This window comes from Sorex araneus, chromosome 2 (assembly GCF_027595985.1).
Source record: "Sorex araneus isolate mSorAra2 chromosome 2, mSorAra2.pri, whole genome shotgun sequence".
Taxonomy (NCBI): Eukaryota; Metazoa; Chordata; class Mammalia; order Eulipotyphla; family Soricidae; genus Sorex; species Sorex araneus.
Genome location: NC_073303.1, coordinates 355,230,639 through 355,252,333, shown reverse-complemented (window position 1 = coordinate 355,252,333; position 21,695 = coordinate 355,230,639). Strand labels below are relative to the sequence as shown.

The 21,695-nt window shown below is 48.8% G+C and overlaps 1 protein-coding gene across 1 annotated transcript; it reads right to left on the bottom strand.

Moving 5' to 3' along the window:
• Positions 1-1,723: 1,723 nt before the first annotated feature.
• LOC101555886 (urea transporter 2) lies at positions 1,724-19,347 on the bottom strand. The gene is made up of 9 exons (XM_012932180.2): positions 19,174-19,347; positions 16,853-17,033; positions 15,544-15,733; positions 15,183-15,311; positions 9,906-10,098; positions 5,351-5,498; positions 4,136-4,270; positions 2,970-3,019; positions 1,724-1,906 (listed from the first exon to the last, which is right to left on the bottom strand). Exons 1-9 carry the CDS (start codon positions 19,345-19,347, stop codon positions 1,724-1,726), a joined length of 1,383 nt encoding a protein of 460 aa, XP_012787634.2.
• Positions 19,348-21,695: the final 2,348 nt, after the last annotated feature.

Genomic DNA, 21,695 nt, shown 5'->3' with positions numbered 1-21,695 from the left:
CTTGGCATTCATGCTTTCTGCCGGTATAAAGATTTTAGGGGCCTCCCTGTTCTTCCTGCTTGGGAACCCCTGCACCCAGGGGCCATCCCGTATGTGGTGGTGAGCCTGGTGGAAGACAGATAAGAGGCAGAAGGGGGGACAGAGGCAAAAGGCTCAGCCAGCCTGAGGATTGGTGGAAGGCGGAGCTGGTTTATAGCTGCTCTCCCGGGGCATGGCACTGGCTTCTCCCATTCTTTGGAAAGGTCCTTGGAGCAGATGGTACTGATTGGGTCGCAGTGATCTCACTTTCTTGGGAACCGTTCCCTAAGGACCTTCAGTCTTACCATAAGGCAGTGTCTGTGTGATTGCCTCTGTGTGTGTGTGAGTGCATGTGTGTGTGTGTGTGTGTGTGTGTGTGTGTGTGTGTGTGTGTGTGTGTGTGTGTGTGTGTGTGTTGAGGCTTCTTCAGGCCTGGGAACCACCTACCATCCTAATCTCTGTTATGTCAATTACTAGCATCCACGTGTTATTGTACCAAACTTCAGTGTCAGGGCCTGGAAAGTGACACATGTGCATCCAATTTAGCTTGTTGCCTTGTGAAGAATCTTACTGCAAGACAACACACACGCTCCTTTATTGGCATAGTGTCTAAATGCCTTCATGCTACAAATGATGTGATTCGGTGCCTAGAAGAGAAACTTCCTGGCTTCTGGATTCTTCTATGTTACTTTGTATCTGACCCTTTCTCAAAAGAGTTTGCCACCTCTAATGTATGTATGAGTAGAGACAGAATGCAACCTAATCATGGTAAATGGGAGGCCAAATGAAGGGATTCATGGATAACTGTCTTTCTATAGTTGGGTAAAATCACAGAAATATCACAGGCCTGAAACTTCCAACACTCATAAGCAAACAGGCAAAATGAAACAGGTTCTCCCAGCTTTTCACACACTGAGCTCAGGAATTGTTCTCAACCGAAATCTCTATCCAGAGTTGCGGGTTTGACTGACACTGAGCAATGCCCACCCCTCGAGATTACAGTACCTACAGGCACCCATCTCTATTCCTGTCTACTAGTAAACGTCCTCTTGCTCTTTATTAATCACTGTATGAGACTCTCCATTGAGTTCTAGTGCCTCAGTTTCCTTGTCTTTATTTTAAAACTCTATCAGTTTAAACATTCTTCATTAAATAAAATAGTGGCTAATACTTGGGGTTCAGGGGCCCTTACAGCTACCCCCCCATGGTGATTGGGGGACATGTGGTGCTGGTGATTGAACTCAGGGCCCGACCCATTAGCATGACCACTTGAGCTCTGCCCCTGGCTCCTAAAATCCCTCCTTTCTACAAAGCTGCATGTGACCTCCAGGGCTCCGTCGACTTCAGCCCCGCCAGTTTCTCATGTGGCTCCGAGTTCTCACCCTCCCCAAGTCAGCCTGCAACTACTCAGCTTCCCCAAGGAGAAAACCTCCATGATTCTGTTTCAAGTTGATGACGTTTCAAACCCAGGTCTAGCCCACTTGTCACCGATGTTCTCTAACGTCGCACAAAGGACAGTGCCAGTGATGTGAGCGGAGAGAGGACGTGAGTGAGAGGGGAGAGGGAAAGGAAGTTACGGACATGCTCGGTTTCACCCAGGTGCAAGGAGAGGCAGAGCGGGGACAGCAGCAGCAGAGGGGCCAGAGCTGAAACCAGGGGCACAGAAACCACGTCCAGGCTAAGAGCGTTTCTGCCTGGAACTTGGCTAGTCACCGCTGGGGGCCTTCTCTTCTTCGCCGTTCCTCAGAGTCAGGTAGTAGATGCGGTTGGCCTCCGGGTAGGTGACCTTGCTGAGCGGGAGCTTGTAGATGGCGGGGTTGCTGGTGGTCAGCAGCAGGAAGATGAGGGTGGAAAGGCAGAAGGGCCAGGTGCAGGGAGGCACACCAATCTGGGAAGAAAAGCACGGGGTTAGAGAATGGTTCTGGGCCCTCGCGGCTGCTAGGGTTCAGGGTTCAGGGTTAGGGTTCACCTTTGCCCCTAGTGATGGCATCGGTTCCTGGATTGCTAATATCACAGTGATAGGTTAAGGAATGTGAGGTGTTAGTACCTTTGGAACAGTCAAATTAGTTTTTTAATTTAAAAAATTGTTTTATTGTTTTGTTTTTGGCTAGAAATGCTTGCTCCGTGAGATTACAGTATATACAGGAATCCAACTTAATTCCTGTCCACTAGGAAATGTCATTTTGCAGTTTACTAATCACTGAAAGAGACTTCCCATTAATTGGGGGAGAGCAGCAGCTGATTACATACTCCTGGCTCTGTGCTCAGAGGTCACTCCTGGACGGCTCACGGGACCAGGTGGAGCACTGGGATTGAACTTTGAGTTGGCCACCTGCAAGTGAGGAGCCCTACCCTTTGTACATTTAAGACATGGGCCTAGCATATGCTCTAAGTCTTGGTACCCACTCAGATTCTTTTAATGGTGGGATTGAAAGCAGACCTAGGAGTGACCCTCTCAGCTAGCCCCAAACAAGTCCCTCCATCTTGTTGTCTGTGTTTTCTGCTGGTTACACTGCTATTGTGCTTATACGTCCCTTGCATACATGTGCATGCACGCGCGCACGCACACACACACACACACACATACACATACATCCTTTATTTATTTATTTATTGCTTTTTGGGTCACACCTGGCGATGCACAGGGGTTACTCCTGGCTCTGCACTCAGGAATTACTCCTGATGGTGCTCAGGGGACCATATGGGATGCTGGAAATCGAACCCGGGTCAGCCACATGCAAAGCAAATGCCCTACCCGCTGTGCTATCACTCCAGCCCCCTCACATACATCCTTTAGAGGTGCAAGCATGCAATCAACGCAATCACCAGTCCTATGCACGGGCCCTGGGTAATTCCTGACAAAGTCGTGGAGGCAAGTACAAGTCCCCAGTTGTCTGAAGCCCTGGCCAGGGTAGGACACTTCAGGGCAGGGCAGGAGATTCCAAACTTACCACAGACATGATGTTGGCGAGGGCTGCTCCCATGTATGCAGAGAACAGGGCTGTGGAGGTACAAGCCTGTCAAGAGTCACGTCCCAGGGCCCCAGATCCCTCACCCCAAGAGCAAGGGCACCCCCTGCTTCCTGCAGCCCATTTCTGAGTGTCCGCGCTGCACCTCAGCCCATCCACCTGCCTGCCTGAGCCACCTCTGAGTGTGGATGTGGCCCATTCCCCGCTGGACTGCCTGCACCGGGGCCTGAGAGGAAAACACTCATATCCTTCGGGCCTCCCCAGCCCCCCTGCAGGAAGCCTTGCATAGAGTTGGGGTGCAGGGGATGTTTAGTTTTAGAAACAACCTAGTGTACTGACTCAGGGAGGCGGGAAGGGGTGCAGGTGGGACCCCCTTCCTGCCTCCCTGAATCAGTACTCTAAGTTGTTTCTAAATCAGTACACATTAGTGTTAGCCCAAAACTACTGCAACACAATATCTTCCCACCCCGCCTGCCTCCTCCAGGCAGGCTGCAGAGCTGCTCCTTCTCTCCTGTTCCCTCCTCCCACAGTCGGCTGACCCCCACCCCTCTGCAGACCCCGGCTCCGCTCATGTCCTCTGCTCTACCTCTCGTCTCACTCCCATCTTTCGTCTAAATGAAATACAACATAAGAAAAGAGTCCATTATCTCTGGACTCCAAGAGAAGCAGGCTCCCATGGTGCTGGGTCAGGGCGTTCAGAGAGCTTGGTGCTCCCAGGTATGGCCTCTCCCCAGCAATCCCGCTGGACACTGCTACAGGCTTCATCAATATCTATATCATTACTTCTCTTCTGCTACACTGTGGCTTCACGAGGAGGCGAACATCACCGAATCTTCCTGGACTAACCTAAGGCCTATCGGAACCCTAGAAATGTTGAAGGAAGAGACACTGTGGACAGGACTGCTGACGCCAGGGCATGAGGAAAGGCCTCCGTGTTTTCCTCATACACTTTCCAGCGCTGTGTACGTTGACAAGGAAGCTCAGCAATATTTCTACTGTCCAGGAGCCCAGCACTGACCCTAACCCCCTGGGAGCCCCAGATGCTGGCCCATCTCTCTCTAAGGTGAACCCCGACTTCTGGCTGCCCCATTCCATCTAAGGGGGTCAGGGAGACCAGGAGCTGAGTGCCAGCCTTCCCAAATACCCACCACAGACGAGGGCTAGCAGGTGGGTCTGCCAGGTGAGGGCGTAGAACATGCCGCCAACTGCGATGCAGGAGAGGACGCAGTTGTAGCTCCAAAGGCCCAGGTAGATCTTCTCAAAGGGCGTGGCCACCGTCAGGGCTGTGGAACAAGGTGTGGTGGGAGTCTTTTTGACCGGCTCTGTGTTCTAGCACAAAAGGCTACCCCAAGGTGGTGCCAGGTCTCAGGGTGGTCTCACTTTTTACCCTGTCTGGACCCATCAGGGGAGCCCCCACAGCAAGGACAGACCAGTGGGTTTCCAAACAGCGACGATTTAACATGGAGGGTGGATATATGCAGAGTGGGGAGAAGCCAGGAAGAAGGGCGGGGGAGGGTGCTCTCCTTTGGCCCCGGTGGCTGAAATTTCACCAAAAAGGACTTTAATAGAAAAACTTCTGCAGAAAGATGATCTATGGCACATGGTGTTATAGGCAGAAAGAAATATTGCAGCAAATAAAGTAGGAGGTGACTAATAGATATTAGAAGCTTTGTAAGTTTAAAATTACTTCCATTTTTTTTTTTTTTTTTTTTACATTTTAAGTTTTGGAGTCACACCCAGTGATGCTCAGAACCTATTCCTGGCTCTGTGCTCAGGAGCGACCCCTGGTGGTGCTCAGGGGACCATCTTCAGTGCCTGGGTTTTGAACTAGGGCCGTGGCCAAGGCAGACACATGCAAAGCAAACAACTTACCTCCATACTATCCCTCTGGCCCTTAAAGTGGTTGTTGTTTTTAAAGTTCTGCTACCAAGTTATTTTTGAAAAATATAGAAATAAGTCAACAATCTGCATATTCAGATAGAAATATCTGCACATACATACACATACACGTGGCACTACTACATCCCCCTTGGTCAATGGCAATCTGGTTTCCAAGGCCCGTGTCTTTTCTTGCTGCTGGATCTACTCTGTTCCCCAGCCACTCCTGCTCTCCCCAATTGGCCCTGGGGGTTCAGTTTGCAGCCAACTTGGTCTGCACACTCCTTGCAGCTCTGCACACTTGCAGTTGCTAGTCACTCCCTTTGTAGGCTCAAGTTGGGGGTGGAGGGGCGGGAGAAAAACCCCTCACCCAAACACTGCTTAGAAACAAAAGCCAAGAGAAGGAGGCTTGGAAATTCGTTGAGTCTGGGGGAAACACTCCAGGAGAATGCCCCCCAGCCTCCCTGTGGAGCGGGCTGGCTTACCTGCCAGCATCCCCACGATGGAGCCGATGGCGGCGTGCAGACAGATGAGTGGTGAGCAGATGAACAGGGCCACGAGGAACACACCGCCCGTCCAGGGGTTGTCACAGCCATACACCTGGCCCACCCCGATGGGGATGGCTTGTAGCAGCTACAAAGTCAACAGAATCCGGTCACTGGAGCATGGGATCCTAATGGCCAGGCCCCAGGGCCCGGAAGGAGCCATTTCTGCAGGAGCTAATAGGCTGGAAGTTGGATGACTGTGCCCTCCGGTGTGTGACAGAACATGGGAAGGCACACGCTGTAACAAATGGTTCCTCACCCCGCCACCCTGCAGGCATTCCAGCACCCCTCCTGCAAAGCAGGCAGCTCTTTCACAGGGGCATGCGTGGAGGCCTCAGGGGGGGGTTATTCCTGCAGAGGAGGAGAGGCACCCTGCCACTGGGGCTTTCAAAGCACTCGAATTCCCTCTAGACCTTCTGAAAGCCAGTAACTGTCACAGGGACATTGGACAGATCCCTGGCTATCGTTTTTTCTTCTTTTAAAAAATCTAATTTTTGTTTTATTACATTCAGTTTTATTTGGGGGCCACACCCAGCAGTGCTTAGGGTTTACTCCTGGCTCTGCACTCAGGGATCACTCCTAGTGGGCTCGGGGAACCTTATGGGGTTCTGGGGATTGAACGTGGGTTGTCCATGTGCAAGGCAAGTGCCCTATCCACTGTACTATTGCTTTGGCCCTGATTTCTACCTATCTTTTAAAATTATTTTTTCTTTTTGGGTCACACTTGGCGATGCACAGGGGTTACTCCTGGCTTTGCACTCAAGAAGTGCTCCTGGCGGAGCTCGGGGGACCATATGGGATTCTGGGAATTGAACCCAGGTTGGCCGCATGCAAGGCAAATGTCCTACCCACTGCACTATCGCTCCAGCCCCTATCTCTGGCTGTCTTGATGGTTGATTTGACCTTAAAGTCACCCAGTTTATTGGTGATCAAGACCATTCTAGTTTCTGAGCTTGAACTCTATTCTTTTGGTGTCTGCCACACACTCAGTATGTGGGGACCAAGAAGGAGGCGAGGATACTTCCCCTGCTCCCGAGAGTCCTTGGAGAGAACTCTGGAGAAGATAACGCGCCTGCATCCCCAGAGCTGAGAGTCGGCAAGCGACAGTGCACTGACTGTGGGCTGTGGGGTCAGGTGAATTATTTTCCTTCCCAGGCTGGAAATCCCATATCAACCTGGGAGTTCTTTCAGGGTGCAAAGAAAAGAAGGAAGACGTGTAGGTTAGAGGAGCTCTGGAGTTGGGCGGCTCCAAGAGAGTTTCAGGGGCCTCTGTGTCAGCAGGAGCCTATTGGCTCTGCTGCACTCTATATGTTGGTCCATTCCTGTGTAACACAAGAAGACCACTCTCCTAGGCCTCTTACCACATTAAAACTATTCAAACTCTTTTCTTTCCCCAAATTTGAAGTATGCTATATGGTTATTGTAAGGGGGATTGTAGCTACCAGAATAAAGGGAGACTCTCAGAGAGTGGCAAAGAATTGAGAGTCCAGAGAGAGGTCCACAGATTGAAGGGCATCTAATCTTCAACAAAGGAGTTAGGAGGATGAAGGGAAGTGGAGCAAGGAAAGATTCTTTAACAAATCGTTATTTGGGGGGAGCCAGGCCCTGCGGTGTTTAGTGGACCATATGGTGTGAGGTAAGAAACCAGGAGCTCCTGCATGCAAAGCATGTCCTCCAGCTCTTTAAGTCATCTTCTGACCCGTATAGGAACTCTGAGCATAGTTTGCCCAGGAAACCCAGCTAAGCTGTGGGGAACAGGAAACAGAGGTATTCAACAAATGGTCACGTTTCCCAAAGGCTGAGGAATGCAGGACGGCGAGCAGATTCTAACATTCCCCTTCCTCTCCTGGAACACTGATTTTTAAGCCCAAGCAGCCAAGAATGAGAGGAACGAGAGAACAAATTGCCTTGGAAAGGAGCCCTGGGTGGAGAAGGAAGTGTCCTCTCGCATCCAGAGCTTAGCCTGGTGATCTGTGGCCCCGGGGCCTCCCCTCCACAGGCTTTCCTGGTGTACTCTAGTGGGAAGGGTACTCAGGTGTACCTGGAAATTTACTGAACACCGACCTCTTCCTGGCTCGGGAACCATCCTCTGAGAGCAACCCAGCCCAGTTAAGCTGAAGGAAAGCCACTCCCTCCATTGTTTTGAAGAAGGGGGAGTCCAGGCTGTGGATTCCTGTAAACTCTGTGTGGAAGAGGTGGAGCCTGTGGTCAGAGTGGTGTGTGGTGAGAGCTCAAAGGGTGAGTCAGGGTGTCCGGATAAATGGATTTGGATCCTGCCACTCTTTGTTTAGTTGGAAGGTGAACAAGAGGCATCTGTTGGCTGGACCTTCTCTGTTCTGGTGCTCTCAGTGTTAGTGAGGCGGTTCAGCCTCATGGTGTGGGGTGGGAAGGCCTGCTTACTACTGGCAGTGCTGCATGCTTCTGCCTGGTCTCATGGACCACGTTCCTGGCAGGGCTCAGGGAGAGCGGGTTGGTGCCCCAGAGGCAATGAGTTGACTTGCCAGGGGGGTAATGACTTCATCAACATTCGGGGCTCTTGGCTTTGTCCCTGTGTCTAGCCCAGCTGTTTTCCATGGGAGAGGTGGGCTTCCCATAAGAACAGGCCTCTACCTTTTTCATTTCTTTCATTTAGACCCTAACTCTACCATGTTGGGTCCTAACAAAACTTGAGAAAAGTTTGGGTTTGGTTGCTCCTAGGGGAAAGGTCTTTTCCGTCTCTCATAGCTTAGATTTAGAGTGTGGCTGTCTTCGGAGGGCCTGAGCTACCCCACAGGGATGGATACCTCCAGAGTTAAGCACCCAGCAGTAGAGCTACTATGAAGCTGGAGCATGCATTGAGGAGGGCTCATTGATGAAGACTCAGATCTCACAAACAGAAGTTGAGGATTGGTTGTGTTTCATTTATTTATTTATTTATTTATTTTCTTTAACACCCGGCGATGCACAGGGCTTATTCCTTTTTTTTTTCTTTTTGGGTGACACCTGGCAATGCACAGGGGTTCCTCCTGGCTCTGAACTCAGGAATCACCCCTGGCAGTGCTCAGAGGACCATATGGGATGCTGGGAATCAAATCCGGGTCGGCTGTTACAAGGAAAATGCCCTACACACTGTACTATTGCTCCAGTCCCCACAGGGGTTATTCCTGACTCATGCACTCAGGAATTACTCCTGGCGGTGCTCAGGGGATCATATGGGATGCTGGGAATTGAACTCGGGTCAGCCGCGTGCAAGGAAAATGCCCTACCTGCTGTGCTATTGCTCCAGCCCCATACGTTGTGTTTTTAGATAGGTAATTGAGATCCTGGAAATAATGATTCTGGATTTCTCTAGAAAGCAGAGATGAGTGAACAATAAAGGGAGATGAATTTCTAGGGAATGGAAAGAACATTCCAACTCTCAGGGTGTCTCAAGAAGTTGAAGGTTTGCCTCCGACAATTCTTTCTGTGGGGATGCCTGTCAGGACTGGAAGAGTTGATGGTTCAAAGCTTGGGTGCCTGGGTTTTAAGCTGAGGTACTAGCTGTAGTTTGGTTTTGTGCAGCCAGCTCTGTGCCTTAAAGTTTTCTCATCTATAAAGTGAGATTCATGATTGAACTTACACTCTTGGGTTATTATGAGGATGAAATGAGTTAATAAATTAAAGGCTTGGCAGAGTGTTGGACATAATGGTTGCCTTTGTATTAACTGTGAACTATCTCTGTGCTCATTAACAAGGCCCTAACTTCCCAGGTATGCATACTTAATCTTGTTAAGCCCTTATTTTACCCCGTTAGCTACAACATCTAGAGATTGGAGGGACACATATCTGCAAGATTGTCAGGGGAGGATAAAAAGCAGGAGCCTCAGGTCTGGCATGATTACCATCTGGATTAGAAGCTACTTTGCTGCAGTGAAGGGCCGTCTGTACACTGTCACCCCCCCCCCGCCCCCTTCCCAAGCCTCCACTCATTACAGGCCGGGAGCACCCTCACATGCTTTTATTGACTATGAAACTTAATCTGAGTACATCTACTGATGCTCCAGTGGGGAGCAAGCAGGCCTGCCTGAGAACCCTGATCTGGAAAGTACACACAACTCAGCCCTGTCTTGTGTTGGTATTGTCCTGAAAAACCCAAATTTCAACCATTCACCAATTATCCATCTTATTTCACTCCCACCTCCTCAATGCCACCATTCTATGTTGCCAACCCATTTCTGTCCTCTTGCTTCATATCTGTTTCCTTCTGTGGAGTGTAGACTGCATGAAAGGAGGGCAGATGTCTTTATATTGTGAATTCCCTGGGTCTGATGAGGACCCCAGCACATATCCGATCTTCAGGAAGGGTTTTTTGGAAGAACCTATGGCATGACAGTGACCCTTTCTTTACTCTTCCTGACTAAGACCCTCATCCAGTGGAGAGCAACGAGAGAAGCCAAGAGCCTGGGTCATCCACAACTGCTGAGAGTTCTGTGGTGGAACCTAGGCTCCCAACTCATCTGTCAGTGGGGTAACTTACCAAGGGCATCTCAATTTCTGTCCAGGTGATGTTGGGCAGTGAAGACACGGGTTTCACCAGCTTTGTGGGGAAGAAGAGGTTGTAGTGGCCTGTGGCTGCAAAGTACAGGGTCACCACGATGTTGAAGGGCAGCGTGAAGACGGGGAGATCCCACTTGCTGAAGATGGAATTCAGTGCACTAGAAAGGACTGGACTGAAGACAGAGGAGAAAAAGGTTCCATCACTATCATGGCCCCTTTTAGCTCTGTGCATTGAGTCATTGACTGTTCTTTTTCTTTCATAAGGCTGTGCCTGGCTCTTTGGAACATCTAGTGTTCTACTGATTTGAGACTTGGAATAAGGTGTTCAACTTAAGCCCATGCTTTTGAGAAACAAATTTGAAAGTATTACAACTTGTTTTGAATTGAAGACTTTATAAAATAATTAACATACTTTTGTTTCTTAGACCAATAAAATGAAACCAAACGTGAGCAACATGTCATGCACAGTCTCCAGGCTATGGTCTGGGGCTAAGGTAATGCTTTCTAACTCTGCCATTTCAGGAGGAGGCTGCTGTTATAGCACACATTATACGGAGCCTTAGGTTCAGCAGAAGTGCTTGGAACTTCTTTGGGGTTTACTGGGTGAAAAGGAAGTTACGGGTTTTTTGGTATTGTTGTGACCTCTTTCTTGTGAAGAATAGATTTTGAGTGGAATGAAAGGGTGCAAGTTCTGCCTCTGGGTCATTCACTTCCCTTACCTTGAGACTTCTAAGGGATCAACCACCTATATACCTACTACCCATCTGCCACTCAGGAAGCCCATGATAAAATGTGAGATCACAACATATGGTTGGTGAGACTTGAATTTATGACTTTGAATCTCATGTGGAATTTTAAGATTTCCCCAAATCTCTGCTACACAACTCCAGCAAAATAACTTTCTAATTCACGGAGAGACCAATTTTTACTGTCACCTTTTCCTTCAGATCTTCACTGTCTGCTTCTGGTTAGTTTCCGCTACCGCCTTCCCTATCCACCTTGCTTTTCTTTGTCAAGAAAACAGACATGACAAGATGAAGCATGGCTCATTTTCTCAAACCTAAGATCTATGATCCTCCTGTCTCATTTCTGCATATTCTACCCCTTTCTCCTTCTCATGTAATTTATGTCAGTGTCTCTGTTCCTTGGTCAGACTGGTTCTTTTCTCTATATTTCCAGACCCAACTTGTCACAGACCTTCATTTCCTCTTTCTCTGTTTCATTCTCATAAGTATTCAATATGCTATAGTATCTTGTGCTTAAAATAAGTCTCCCCTTTTTGGTATATGTCCCCTCTAGTTATTGCCACCTTTCCCCAGCTTCCCATTCACAACAACACTCCTTAAAAGTAATCGTGTTATTATTAAAATTCCAGAATTCCAAAATCACGCGACCACTACTGCAGCCACGTGACATCATATGCTATTCATAATCAGCAATAGAAAACAAAGTGTCTAATGTTGCCTTTCTGGCAGATCAAAGTATTGGGGAAAAATCTCAAATAACAATGGTGGAGCAGGTGTTGAAATATTGAATGTATATTCAATAGAGAGAGAGTAATGTGGACATCATCTGCCACACTGTAGGGGGAGGGTGTGGGGTAGGGGGAATACTGGGGTTTCTGGTGGTGGAAAATGTGCACTGGTGAAGAGATGGGTGTTTCATCATTGTATGACCGAGACTTAAACCCAAAAGATTTGTAACTGCTCTCATGGTGATTCAATAAATACATTTTTAAAAAAAGTAATCATGTTTCCAAATATCAGAGGACCCACTCACACTGTGGCATAGATACAGAAACAAATCAAGAGAATAGATAATCTCCAGTGAAAACACACTATTAGACTCTGACCATAAAACTGAAGATTCTGAGGGCCAGGGAAAGAGGGGGTGGATGGGAAGGGACAGAGGTGGAAGGATATTGTTACTTGATAAGTGTAATGCAGTAACAGTATACCTAAAGCATTTATATTTACAAGATAGAAAACTGGATAAATTTAAAACTTTCAAAAAACTTAAAAATATCTTGCTTTTCACCGTGTTATCCATACCTTTTCTGTTATCATTCTTTGTTAACCCCACTCCAATCTGGTATGCGCTCATAACATGCCCCAGAAGTGATCTTGTCCAGGGGATGTCCATCTTGCCAAATTAAGTTGTTCTCTGGCCCCTCCACTAGTTTATTTGCCTCCTGGTATTGAACTGAAACACTTTCTGTCTGGACTACCACATCACTTCACTAGCTTGGCTGCTTCTTCTTAAGTCTCCATTGGTTCTAACCCCCCTCTGCCAGGCATTGCATATCAAAAATCCGATGGCATTGTCATAGGGCTTCCCTTTCTTTCACTTTCTCTTTAATCTCATGGATGGATTATCTTCTAAATCTGGACAGTGTCACTAAGTTCCAGTTGGGTGTGCTTATCTGTTTCTCAAGCTCTCTACTTGGAATCTAAACTTAAATGTGTCACACAGAACTCTAGAGTCACATTGTCTACCACCAGTCTTCTTTCCTCTTCATCTTTATTCATCCAAGTGCTTGGGCAAATCACAGAGTGCACTGAGTTTTCTTTCCTGTCTCTGCCTCATCCTTCATTGTCTCCCAGAGAGTCTTGCTGTCTCTGTCTTCCTTAATATTTTATTTTATTTATTTTTTTTTCTTTTTGGGTCACATGTTGAAATGCACAGGGCTTACCTCTTGGATCTGCACTCAGGAGTCACTCCTGACGGTGCTCAGGGGACCATATGGGATGCTGGGAATTGAACCCGGGTCGGCTGCGTGCAAGGCAAACGCCCTACCCGCTGTGCTATTGCTCCAGCCCCCTTCCTTAATATTTTAAGGAAGTTGAACCATTTTCCACCATCATCATGGACATCTGAGTCCTCCAATAGTGATTACAGATCACTATACGCAAAACATTCACTCTCCCTCTAGTTCAAATCTACCCACGTTGAGTTGTTTAAGTTGAGGCCATATTATCACCCCTCTACTTAAAACCTTTCCACAAGTGGTGGTGGGAGGAGCATAGCTAGGACAGAGAAGGGACCACTATGACTAAGATAGTGAAATGATGACTCTGGACAAGAACTGAGTGCTGACTGCTGAAAGTAGGTAAAGGGACAAACCTTTCAGCATCTGTATTACAAACCATAATGCCAAAAGGGGGAGGAAAAGAGGGGGAAAGGGAGAGAGGGAAAGGAGAGGGAGAAGAAAAGTGTCTGCCATACAGGTAGGCTGGGGGGAAGCCAGGGTGGAAGGGAAACGGGGGTATTGGTCGTGGGAAATATACATTAATGAAGGGATGGGTGACAGAACATTATTTGACTGAAACCCAACCATGAACAACTCATGTTACTGTGCATCTCATGGTGGTTCAATTAAAACCAAACCAAACCAAAACCTTTTACTGCTCCCCATTACAGTTGTCATAAAAACCAAGAAGGTTACAGGGTCTGACCCTCTGAGGGGCCCGACTCTCCTCGTGCCAACCCTCTTCCTTCATTGCTCCTGAACCCCTCACACATCTGCACTTTTGGGGTCATTGCTCCTGCCATGGTATTTGTCTCTATCTCCAGGTGGCAGGAGGCCTCAACATTTAGGGGACAGCTTGAATGCCTCTGGCCTTCCTGGTCACTCACTCTGGAGCTGAAGTCTATCTCATCTGTCCCATTTGTCCCGCTTTGTGTTCTTCAAAGCATTCGTCCTCCTCTTAACATGATCTTTTCTCATTAAATAAACACGTATGCATTTAGTTCTCTCTTTGGCAAGAAGGGATGCTCCTTGAGTGTGGTGGCCCCCTCTGTGTTATTGCCACCCCCAACCTCTGACACCTCAAAGAATCCTGACACACAGCAACAGGCTCTCCCAAACACATGTTGGGAATGTCAGGGAAATGGAAGGGGAGCTTTCTACTACTTGGATTCAGTTTCAAGGACCACAGGAATGGATTAGTGAATTCCAAGGACTCAGGAGAGGGTTCTCAGTAATTATCTGCCTTCAAAATTGGGAAAGGGGTGGGGCGGGGGGAGGACTACTGTGGATCGACTGTGACCAGGAGGTCTCTGTAGATGAAGATTAGTCTCTGTAGATGAAGATACATCTCCTCCTCCTCCTCCTCCTCCTCCTCCTCCTCCTCCTCCTCCTCCTCCTCCTCCTCCTCCTCCTCACTTTGCATTGTGGAGCCAGTAAAGAAATCTCTGCAGAAATAACTGCGTTAGCATGTGGTGCCAGAGATTCAAACTGGGGTCAGTGGGATGTAAGAAACGACTGTTTCAGCTTTTCTCCCCAGTGGGTTAAGAAAACCAGAAACCCCAAGAAGAAACATAGACAGCCCGGAATTCTTAATATAGTAATTTATGTGCAAGCACTATTAAAAAGTAATGGAAAAGTACTTTAAAGGAAATTAAACTAACTGGTTTTAGTAACTCCAGACTTTGAAACCAATGGATGGTATTTATTTTGGAGAGAGGCTGAAAATCCACCAGCACTTCTGGGAGCGTGTGAGCACAGGAGGTAGGAGGTGAGGTCAGCCCACTTCCTGCTGCTGCCCCCACGTGAGAGCGGGCTCGCTCTTAAGCATGTCTGGAAAGGGTCTCGAGAGGCTGGCTGCAGATTCAGGAGAATTAAGGATGACCTGTGGGAAACGCCTTGCACAGCCCTCACACAGCCAGTCTTTGTTTCTGTTTTATTTTGGTCTTGCAAAGTGATTGTTCAGCAAGATCGCCAAGGAGGCTTCTTGTTGGAGGATCTATGCTTTGAACGCATCCTAGTCTAAGAAAGCTTCACCACAACTAACATTTCTGCTCTGGGGTCTTGGTTAGGCCACAAGGGGGAAGACCCCCAGGAAGCCTGGGGTTCACAGTGCAGACTTTGGGTTCGGACACCAACAGGATGCTTCACAGGCCCTGGAGGAGTTTCTGCATTGTACTGGTGTCCCTTCTGGACACTGCCCCCCACCCCCTTGGCCCCAATAGCTACCACAGTGCATCGTGGCGTGAAGGAGAAGCTCAATGCACACTCACTGCTGGTACGAAGGGCAGTGCATGGCAAAGTAAACAAAAGGGGGCACCTCTGCTGCTTTCAGGGTCCCCATGAGGTGTGGCTCAAAGTGGCTTCTTTGTGTTGTAACTGAACATGAGTTTTCAGGCTATCTTGTGAGACAGGGCAGTGAGCTACACCACGGTGCAGGCTCCTGTCCAGGGTGAGATTCGCACCCCTTCAGGGATGCAAGGCTGAGAGCAGAAAGGGGAGGTGCCTCACCAGGCCATGGCGGTGAAGGTGACCGGAAGTAGAAGCCACCAGTAGTAGTCCAGCTTCTCGGAGCACACAGCCATCAGCAGCCCCACCAGCAGCCCGTTGTAGCCATGGAGTCCTGAGGCAATGGCTTCCCTGGGGGCACAGGGTGATGGGTGAGTGGTACTTGGTAGTACTTGGTGGACACTCTGGGTACTCACACAAGAACGCATTCTTTTTGGTGAATACTGGCTAGACTCAGCCCCAGCGGCCTCTCTCTCTCTCTTTCTCTCTCTCTCTCTCTCTCTCTCTCTCTCACACACACATACACACACACACACACACACACACACACACGATTCCAGAGTCCTCACAGAAAGAGACTTACCTGTCTTGACTTAAGGCAAGGGCAGTTAAGGTGGAGACCACAACCCCGAGGCCACCAGCGATCGTCCACCAGGGGTTCTGGATCAGGAGCCCGATGCAGACCACGAGCCCACTGAGAGGGTTGTTGACAAACATAACCTGGGCCACCCCCCGCAGGACCCAGTCTGTGAACTGGAAGGCCAGGGGCTTGTCTGAAAGAGACAGAGGAGCATCAGTGGGGCTCTCCTGGGCTTCCCAGGGTGATCACTGTATGGTACGACACCCCGGAGGCACAGCCAGGAATCGATCCTGTTCAGTCTGGCCACCATCCCATGTCTCCACAGGGCCAAGCCTGTGAGCTTCAGACCCTGGGCTATGCTGAAACCCTGAGAACACTGTCCATCACTCGTCTGGCTTGGCCAGGAAGTATTCCAAGGCAAGGGGTGGGGAGGAGAGATAACTCCATATAATTTAGCCACCATGAATTATCAGTGTCCACTTTCCTCTACCAATATCTCTATTTATCCTCCCCCACCCCCACCCCAGCCTGCATCTAATTATAGGTACTTTTATTTTTAAATTTTAGAGCTGTGGTTTATATTACTATTACTGATAGGGTTTCATGCTTAGTAATCTGTCACCTCTCCTTTTCCCAAGTGACCCTTCCCTCCACCATTGTTGTAGTGTTCTCTCTGTCCTATCGCCCACCCCATCCTTAAATGGCAAGCTTCCCACTGAAGACTGGTTCTCGTGGTCTTCATGTCTATTGTTTTGGGGCATTTGTTAGTCTTTATGTGTGACACTGAGCAGCAGAGAAAGTCCTTTGGAGAAGAGAACTCGAGAAGGATGGCATCCTGCTGGATTAAATGTCGGGTGAGGACCGGAAGCCAGGTATGCTAGATGAACCATACATTTGGCCTCATCATCTGGGATGCTTTCTGGGGCAGCCAACTTCAGAAAGTGGGGTACAGAGAGGTGTTGGTTGCAGAATTTAGTTTAGGGAACTAGCAGAGGGAAGAATTCTGGAGCATCCAGGAAGGGGAGTTGAGTATTTTCTCAGTTCCTAGTAAAGGGCTGTGGACAGAGGAGCAGGAATGACCAATCTCTGGGGTGGGAAAATTACATACACGGGGCTAATGTGGTCACCCTGTATGTATTGCACCGGAAAGGAAATATTGGCAATCAAAATCAGTGAAATGTGGTTAGTTCTACAACAGTGAGAATTTCAAGATTCTGGGGTAGACCACATTTATGGAGAGACCTCAAACAGTGGGAGGTGTGACTAAGGGAAGCGTGTGGCTGCCATTGGACACAGGTGTGCCTCTGCCTACCTGTCAGCCAGCTCCTGCACTCCTTCATCTCACCAGTGATGTAGCCCAGAGCTTGGAAGAGGCTGATGCCCCTTCGGCCAGCAGAATCCTGATGCGTTGCTTCGCTCTCTCTTCTTTTACTCCTGTCCTTGGTGGTTTCCATTTTCACAATATGGCTATCTTCATTGGATGATCGAAGATTCTTTCCAGAAAAGGCATGGTAAGATATCGGAGAAAATAGTTTTTCAAGAACAGGGACATTTGGGAATAGGGAAGGTGGTCAGGAATTTTGGTTCCTAGAACAAGATCAGCTCCACATCTGGCCTAGTGCTGTCCAGGCAGTTATATAGTCTTCACAGCAGGATTTCTCTTCTTTAAAAAAATTTTTTGGGGGGTCAGAGAGATAGTACAGCAGGCAGAGCACTTGCTTTGCATGAAGCCAACTAGGACTCCATTCTCTGTACCTTATTTGGCCCAAACACCAAAATTCTGTTGGTTTTGGGGAGACATCCAAAAGTACTCAGCAGTTATTTATGCTTCTGTACTCAGGAGTGACTCCTGGTGGTGTGTGAGGGATCATATATGTTGCCGGGGACCCAACAGGTTTGGGCCACATGCAAGGTAGGTGCCTTAATCTCTGTATTGCCTCTCGGGCCCAATAGCAGGATCTCTCTCTCTCTCTCTCTCTCTCTCTCTCTCTCTCTCTCTCTCTCTCTCTCTCTCTCTCTCTCTCTCACTCCTCTTTCTTTCTTGCAAAATATTTTTAATTGAAACTTATTTAGAAAGATGTGAGGGGAGAGAAAGAGAGAAATATGTGTTTAAGAGAGGACACGGGCTTCTCCTAATCTGTGACAGTGACAAAAGGCTCAGGCAACACTAGTTTCACTATTGTTTGTTACCTAGATCCCTAATGGAAGTAAATGCTAATGTTCACTGAGGTGAGTGAAAACAAAGGTGAATTACTACCCTGTGCAATGTGGGCATGTTGGCCAGGATGGTCAGCTTGAGTGTCCACTGTCCAATATGGAAGCCAATGGGCTTGTGGCCACTCAGAACTGTGATGTCCTTGGAGTGAATTTTTAAGACTTAATTTTTAAAAATGTCAAATGTGGGACCAGAGCAGTATTACAACATCAAGTTCAATCCCCATCTTGCCTTGCATGTGGCTTACCTGAATTCATTCCCCGGCATCCCATATGGTCCCCTGAGCACTGCCAGGGGTAATTCCTGAGTGCAGAGTCAGGAGTAACCCCTGAACATTGCTGGGTATGGCCCCCAAACAAATAACTTCCCTAAAAAAAATTGAATATCTCAATAATGCTTTATAGTGATTATATACTGAGATAATCTGTCATCATGTATATTTGGCTATTAAATATTTTAGAAACAGTAATTTCACTTGCTTTTTAAAAATGGAGCTTAGTAGAAAGTTGAAACTGGGCTCTGTGGCTCACACTATGTGTCTCTTTGGCACCATCGTGTTGCTTCAGGCTCCCTTCACTCATCTGCCTCAAAACTCAAGTATCCTGGGACAGAGAGACAGTACAACAATGGAGGTGCTTGCTGTGTACACCCCAGCCCAGTTCTATCCCTGGCATGGAATATGGTTCCCTGCCCCTCACCAGGAGTGATCCCTGGGAACAGAGCCAGGAATAAGCCTGGGTGTGGCCCAGAAACAAACAGAAAACTTAAGTTTCTTGAGGATGTCAGGAAAATAGGGGGCAGGGGACACCAACCTCCAATACAGAGACAAAGAAAACGCCGTACCAAATCACTTGAGGTGGCAGATTTCAGTAGGGGGCAATTAGGCTTATTGGAAAGCTTGAAAGGCTCCAGAGGGGAATTCCAAGAGCCTGGCATGTCCCTGTGTACCTAGAAGGCTCCTGCATATACAGAGCAGGCCCTGGCCAGGGAATGGACAAGCCCAAGGAAGACCCAACTGTCTCCAAACTTTCCCTTTGACCCACAACAAAAAGATTATATGGACGGGTCCTGGGTCTTGTGTCCTGCGCCCCTGGCTGACTCTGTGTCCCTGTGTCCCAGGGATACTGCGTTTGGGGATAAGCAGGGAACAGGGCTAAAGGAAAGGGTCTGGGCTTCTCCTTCAAGTCATAGTCCCATGACGTCACTGTTCTCTCTGAAGGTCAAGGAGATGCTGAGTGTAGCCATGCCCTGGCTGGAGGCACACGGCCCCTAGCTCCTGCCATGGCCCTTCATGGACTTCTGTCACATGGGCACTGGAAGCTGGGAAGCAGCATCTGTCATCTCCGTCCCCACCCTCCACCCTTCCTCTTGCTCCCCACCCCTCCACCTCTCCCAAGAACACCCCAGACCTTCCTCACCTTTTCCTCAGGCATTTCCAGGAGGGGCAGAGCCGGGTGTGTGTCCTGGGGGCTCGAGGGCCAGCTGGGGCTGGTGAAGTCTGACTCGTAGAGTTTGAATCTGCTGGAAAGAGGCTCTGGCAGGAGGGGTCTGCGGTGAGACTCTGGCTTCTCCTTCGCAGGCTGGCCGCTCATCTGTTGTGAAACGGGGAAAGGAGAGAGACAGAGCAGGTGAGTCAGGAGGGGGCCTGGAGGGATGTGGGTGAGGATGGTGGAGACCCAGACAGATGGACCCCACTGTTCATTTTGGTTTTTGGGGTCATACCAGGTGACACTCAGGGGTTACTTCTAGCTCTGCACTCAGGGATCACACTTCTGGTGGTGCTCAGGGGACTATATGGGATGTTGGGGATCGGACCCTGGGTCAGCCATATGCAAGGCAAGCACTCTACCCACTGTACCATCCCTCTGGCCCCACAGAACCTGCTGTTCATGGCCTGTGTTGCCCAAGGGACCAGGGCCCATCCCTCTAGGACCCTTTGCCTTTCAGATGCCTCCGCTTCCCCTGGGTCCGGAAGGAAGGCTACTTCAATTGAAAACGTTTCCCTGTCCTGCCAAGGCTGAATCTTTCCCTGAGGCCTGAATATTCCCTCCCTGTTGTACTTGCAGGTCACCTGCTCAGGTGCACGCTCTGACCTGAGCCTTTGCCTTTCTGTACCTCCCAATCAAGTAGTTTCACCAGCACTGCCACCCCTGCCCCCCAACCTCACCCCCTCCACACACACACACACCTCAGTGCCCATATTCCCATGGCCTTAACCAACTCGATCACATGGCCCATCACTGTTTTTTTTTTAGTTGAATCATCATGAGATACAGTTACAAAGGTTTTTGAAATCTGATTTCAGTCATACAATGGTCCAGCTCCCATCCCTCCACTAGTGTGCATTTCCCACCACCAATATCCCCCTGTATCCCTTTTGCCACCTACCCCCCAGCCTGCCTCTATGACAGGCACTTTTCTTCTCTCTATCTCTGTCTCTCTTTCTCTCTCCTTTCGGGCATTATGGTTTGCAAAACATATGCTGAGAACATGGCCTATCACTTTGCTCCTCTCAGTTCCCCCTCTTCTTCCTCTCTTTCTTGTACCTGCTGCTGTCTGGTTTACCCATCTCTCCATCTTATTTTATGTTCTTATCAGGCAGCGGATTATTACTAGTGAAAACTTGCAAGTGGGGCAGAATATTTTCACTGTCAGGTTGCTATCTTCAAATGAATACGGGGCACTATCTTTCCCGTCTTTAGCCGCTCCACCCTGGTTTCGGCTATGGCGTAGTCCTCCTCTTACCAGACCATTCGGGGCCATTCCAGAGTTCTGGGCTCTCCTCTCGCCACACTTGGCTCTGGATGCTCCGGCAGCCCCCTCTGAGCCTCCACCCTCACCTCTAAATGCGAGTGTTCGGATGAGCTCTATTCCGGCACCTTCTCCTCACTGACTCTTGCACTCAGGGGACCTCAGCTTTTGTCCCAGCTGTAGGCTCCATGCCTCTGGCTCCCAGATCTAATCTTTCCAGTCCAAATTGAGTCTTGTAAGGTTTGGGAAGGCTGTGGGGCAGAGCCCTGCCAGGTCTGTCTAGCATGCATCCTCGTTTCCAGAAGAAAGTCATTTTAACCACAGCCTATTTGAGCAACGCTCTGTAAGCACCATCAGACCCTACAAACTAGGCTTCCTGGCCTGGTCATTGCCCAGGAAGGGACCTTTTTCTCTCCCTTTGTTCCTGAAGATTGTTTGTTTTTCATTTGCATGTGAATATTTCCAAAGTAGCTGAAAGCTAAGGCTTTGAAACAGCTCCTCTCCCTCCCACCCTAAGTCCCAAACTTCTCCCTTACAGGTGGCCACTCCGGTGAAGGTTCTGTCTCCCTTCCAAGCCACCCCTCCAGGAGTCTCAGGAATCGAACATCACACTTCTCTTTCCTCCCACTTTCCAAATGCTGTGATTACGCGATCATCTCATGACTGCACCCTCATGTCTATGGGCATCCCTAAGCAGCCATGTCGCTCCCCTGATAAATCCTGTTGGGTCCCCCACAACCCCCTTGTTTCTGGGGTTCACACTGACCCCCTTTTAGTACTTAGAAGGTGTTGAGCATTTCTCCCATTTCAGAGCCTCTGAAAATGCTGCTGTATTTGCCGGAAGTGTCCCCCTTGCTTTTCACCTGGGCAGTTCCTGCTTATTTTTCCTTTTTTACGTTTTGTTCAAGAAGCCTTCTGAACCACTCAGACCACACTGACTTACAGAGTATTGAGCTCCCTGCCACCTCTAACATCTTAGTATTCGGAATACAAGACCTCTGTGGCACTATGCTGGTATACAGTAGTTGTTCCAGAAAGGGTTCAATGAGGGAAGGCAGGAGAGAAGGAAAGCAGAAAGGAGAAACCAGCTCTACCAGAGTGCAGAACGCTGCCATTTTGGAGAACTTTGAAAATAGCTTTGTGGGTCTTCTGAGTCTTGTGAGATTTGGGACGGGTGTGGGGCCGGCCA